General features: G+C 46.2%; 1 protein-coding gene across 1 annotated transcript; it reads right to left on the bottom strand.

Moving 5' to 3' along the window:
- Positions 1-537: 537 nt before the first annotated feature.
- igfbp1a (insulin-like growth factor binding protein 1a) lies at positions 538-3,251 on the bottom strand. Its single transcript, XM_008284070.1, has 4 exons — positions 2,734-3,251; positions 2,412-2,581; positions 2,002-2,130; positions 538-1,706 (listed from the first exon to the last, which is right to left on the bottom strand). Exons 1-4 carry the CDS (start codon positions 3,113-3,115, stop codon positions 1,596-1,598), a joined length of 792 nt encoding a protein of 263 aa, XP_008282292.1. The 5' UTR covers positions 3,116-3,251; the 3' UTR covers positions 538-1,595.
- Between the last annotated feature and the right edge of the window lie 1,549 nt (positions 3,252-4,800).

Here is a 4,800-nt window from a genome sequence, read left to right on the forward strand (position 1 = left end):
GACGCTGTCACTCATGTTTTTTTTTTTATGACTGGGCATTGTCATCAGCAGCTCATAAGTCGATCATCTCGTCTTCATTTCTGCAGGCAATCAGGCCAAAAATTTGCTCCTGTTGAAGTCCTTGAATGCAATCAGGCTCCCCTCAGTCTTGGAATGTGTCAATAAGGATAAAGCAAAGGTTCAATTTGTAAAGAATAAAAATAAATCTGGTGGTGCCAGGCAGGCTGGCAGTGGGCATGAGAGGTTGAGGCGAATTCCTGTGCCCGACCAAGGCAAACAGAGAGCGGGTCAAAAGGCAGCGCAGAGCTGCATGTCCCGGCGAACTGGCTAAAGTTAGACAAGGACCTCCACTTTAGATCACTGTGATAACACTGCTCACAAACACACTGAATATAGAAAATGTGGTCCAGCAGTGCATCTACACACAGAGTTTCACAATCATGTCTTGATGAAGCTGTTATGTTTCTCATGTTTTGCCACCTGTGAGTGCACAAAATAAACCAGCCTGAGGTGAAAGAGAGGCCAGGAGCACATAGCTGAGGTTAATGTTTTTATTAAATATATCACCTTTTTTCTTACATTACATCTCAATTACAAAAGTGTACATACACACGAGTGAGCAGTTTGTCACTTTGGAATAGACTCACATAAACAATAATTCTCTCTCCAACAGCAGCATGTAGATGGAGCTGAGCCGACGTGGTTCACTGCAGGACTCGCTCTTTGTGGTCATGTGTTCTTGGTCAGAGAGAACAGCAACATAAAAGTAAAGTAGCAAGTCTTTTTGTTTGACAGATACATCAACACAAATGACAGCAGACATGTAAATATTGGAGGTAGGTAAATGTAGAAATACCCGTCTGAGAGGCAACGCTGGGAGTCACCGCCTGTCATGCTATCTGCAACCCCATGGAACCATGGGAAATGTTTTCTGAGACTGTTTGAGGATTCAAGACTGAGAGTTTTGCATTCACTGACAAGAGCTGATGTGTCACATCAGAAAATAAAAAGACAACAACATAAAAGAAGACATAACAATGGCAACAACATGAAAATAAATCATAAAAACAACATTTAGAAATACTTCTAAATGGCATTTGGTCACTCAGTGCTTTTGTTCTTGCTTGGTTTGTCTCAAACCAAACCTCCAGAAAACTCCTTAAGGGTAGAGCGAGCTCAACTCAGCAGTGGAGTTAGTCAGGGCCAAGATACATATTTACACTTTATACATGCATAAAAATAATAATATAATAATAACAATAAGGCCAAAAAAAAGATATAAATACCCATGAAATAATTACAAATAACAAATAGAATGCAATAAAATTGAAATAAATAAGGCTGAAGAGTAGAAGTAAATGCATCAATATTAAAATCTCCTTTTCAGAAAAACAAAAATAGATTTTTTTCTCTCTCTTTGGGACGGGTGTTTGAAGGGGTGAGGGAGGAGGGGGGCCCACAGTCCCGCAATGACAGTGTACCTGAATTAAACACCACCATGGACAAGATCAATAAATAAACAGCTATCAAAAAGGAAAAATCAGTGGCTTGCTTCTTCTTTTTTTTTGTGAGATCTGCTCCAGTGGTTGATCTCTTTAAGGGCACTCGGCATCTGCAGGCAGGTCAGTTGAACCTAAAATCTTCTTGCCGTTCCAGGAATTCACACACCAGCATCGACCCCTCTGTCCGTCCAGAGAGGATTCACACTGCAAGGGAGACAGAAATCCTATTATTTAGCTGCTTTCATTTTCAGGGTGAGACACACATGTATGGTCATGCAACAGAGTGACATCACAATCAAACAAAACTCTGAGTTGCTGAACAAATCCCTGCATGCAACACACACAATCAATTTGAAGCTTTGGCTGACATAATCTTGGCTACACACTCTCACACCCCCACAATTTGGTGAGATTCTTTCATGATGAGTGGAGTCATGAATCCATTCATACCAAAAAAATAAAAAATTCACTCAATGCACACTTCACTGAAGACACCAACCTGTTTGGGTTTGTAAAGCCCGTGTTTGTCACAGTTGGGGAGGTAGAATCTGGTTAACTTGTCTCCTAATTTCTGTTGAGATTTGGCAATTTTCTCCAAGGCTGTCTGCAGCTCCAGGTGGCAGGGCCCCTGCACAGAGGAACCAAGACAGAGAAGGGTTGAGCGAGCAGTGCCAACACAGAGAAATAATAATCAGCACTGTTTTATTATCTGCAAGCACGTGGGCTGACATCAAACTGCATATAAAACTTGTCCCCATTCTCCCTCTCGCCTCATTTCAAACAGCGCACGAGCTCCCCCTTGTGGCGCACCAGTCCTCTCCAAACCTCCCGCAAAACTTTTAGCAACATATCACACTGAGGATTTCGCCAAATCCACACACCAATACTCATACACTGTCTGCGTCTCACCTGCTCCACCAGTTTCTTGCGGATGGCGATGAGTTTGGCTTTCATGCTTTCCTGAGCGTCGGCAGCCGCCCTCGGGTCGTAGGGCTTAGGGTGACCGGGGAGGTAGTGGCTGGAGCCGGGGTCCGAGATGATGGCTGCGTTCTCCATCTCCGTTTCTGGCTCTCCCTGATCTGGAGAGAGGAACAGAATGAACATGACTGACTGAGTGTGACTGTAAGCGGCTCCAGCTTAGTCAGGTCATTTGTTTGTATGATTGGGATAATGAGGATTTGTTGGATGTGCAGAAGCACAGATGCAAAATGTGGAGGTGATGTGGGCCTACCTTGTGTCTGGGGCTCCGGGGTGGGCTCGGGCTCAGTGCTCTCCGTACACACGGCTTGTCCGCGGGTGAGGGAGTGTAGTGGTCGGGGGTCGCCGGGTCTCGGAGTGCACCTCAGTCCGGAGCCGCATGGCGCCGTGTAGATCCCGCACAGCTCTCCTGCCTTCAGGGCGCAGGCGGGACAGCATCCACAGCCGGGCGCCCGCAGCACCTCGGCGCATCCGGGCGCCACCGCTGGACACTGGCTTAGCTTCTCCGGAGTACACGCGGCGCATCGGATCGGCTCTGGCCCCAGCACCGGGGACCCCAGCGTCAGTGTGACCAGCACGGAGAACAGCGCTGCTACCACGACGTGCTTCAAATGTAATCCACCCATGGCCAACATGGTTATCTAGATACTAAATATAGAATGTAAAATGTAGAGCAAGGTAGAGAGAATGATCAAAGGTAAACGCCGGATTCCCGCGGTTCTTGCTCAGTTGTGTCTTTCGTTTGATTTTGGGAAAATGTCTAACTGTGCCTTGCGCGCAGCCGTATTTATAGCCGGGTCCTCCGTGAGTGTTGACGCATCGGCGTTATGAATGATTTCTGAAAAGAAGGTGTAATGATACGATGGGCTCTGATTGGCCCGCACATGTCCGGTCAGGCGGCTCATTTGAATACAACAATCACGTCAATATTTATTTTGGAACAGCCAGTGCCGGCACGTATCGCTGACGAGTGACGACACCAGTGTTTGATGTTGCAATCAAGAACCCCCCTTTTCTCACCCGGGTGCTACACTAAACAACTTTACCCCGAACTGCCACATTATAATCACAACACACAGGCAGTGAGTTTGGTTCGTGCTGTTTGTTTTCACGAGTTGAAATGAGAATAAGTTCTCGCAGCGTCACATGGGAACAGATTTAGGATTTTAGGAGTGAAACAGTTCCTTGTTTTCTGCTTTGCCCCAAATGAGCTCCCCTCTTTTGGAACAACGTTGTCTATTCATGGGAGCTTTCCATTAATTGTGTTCCCTAAAATTCTTACACAACATTTGGGAAGAAAACTAATAATGAGCGCAAATTACGCACGCCCACGCTGCGCGCACAGAGAGTGGGCCCGCCGAGAGGCTTTAATGTGACATGAGAAAGCATCCGAGCATCACAGAGGGATAATAAACCCGAGTTTCAGAAATAGCTGCGCGAATGAGGGTCACCGTTTTCGCCAGTGAGTGGAGGGCTCGGGACTCTGCGGTATGTGATCCCTCTCTGTCCCTTGCGCGCACACTGAAGCCGGCTTTGGGCTCCGTCCAGGAGATGTCCCGTTGTAATTACTCGTTTCCTGGGATAATAATAGAGCAGAGCCTGAATCAGGGCTGCCTGACATGACCATAGACACGTCCCTCGCCTCGCCACTCTCTGGGGGCTTTGATGGTCCCACGGTGGACACTTGCACGTTTTCACGGCTTGCTGCAAGGCATTTGGTGTCTTGTCACTGCTGACCAGCATGTGATAATGTTCCCTCCATTTGCAAAAGACCTAAAGAACCCTTCTGATGTCAGTGCAACCTCCAACACCCCGCTTTTTATTTATTTATATTTATTTATTTATGTATTAATTTCTTTTTATTCGTAGACCCCCCCCCCCCTTCCATATCTCCTTTCACATTTTAATGAATTACCACTTGGTATCTGACTGTTTCTGATGCAACCTGCAGCCTGCTGTCATCGCCTCTCCATGCAACCGCTTTATAGGATTGCATCATCAACCGGCGTTAACAGTCACTCTCACTCATGCCCAGATTATATTCCTCAAAGCCCGGGGCTAAATAAAGCTTTTAGTGTAATCTGATGTGGCGTGAGAGCGTTTCTGCACCTTGGCACGCTCACATCTTCACCTATGTGAAGGTGATTTCAGTCCAGTCACACACCTGTAGTGCAGGGTGTGCAGGTGAATAACGGAAGTGAAAGCCCAGGACTGTATTTAAACACAGTTCAAGGCCTTTAAACTTTTATTTCACTACAGGTAAGAGGGATGTATGCACTTTTATCACATATATGATATAGCTACACATAAAGTTATTTTC

This window comes from Stegastes partitus, unplaced genomic scaffold (genome assembly GCF_000690725.1).
Source record: "Stegastes partitus isolate 25-593 unplaced genomic scaffold, Stegastes_partitus-1.0.2 Scaffold342, whole genome shotgun sequence".
Lineage (NCBI taxonomy): Eukaryota > Metazoa > Chordata > Actinopteri > Pomacentridae > Stegastes > Stegastes partitus.

Coding starts and splice junctions, on each gene's coding strand:
- igfbp1a (XM_008284070.1), bottom strand. CDS start 3,115: ATGTTGGCCATGGGTGGATTACATTTGAAGCACGTCGTGGTAGCAGCG. Junction 2,582..2,733: donor CCCGGAGCCCCAGACACAAG/GTAGGCCCACAT, acceptor TCCTCTCTCCAG/ATCAGGGAGAGCCAGAAACG. Junction 1,707..2,001: donor GGCTTTACAAACCCAAACAG/GTTGGTGTCTTC, acceptor TCTCCCTTGCAG/TGTGAATCCTCTCTGGACGG.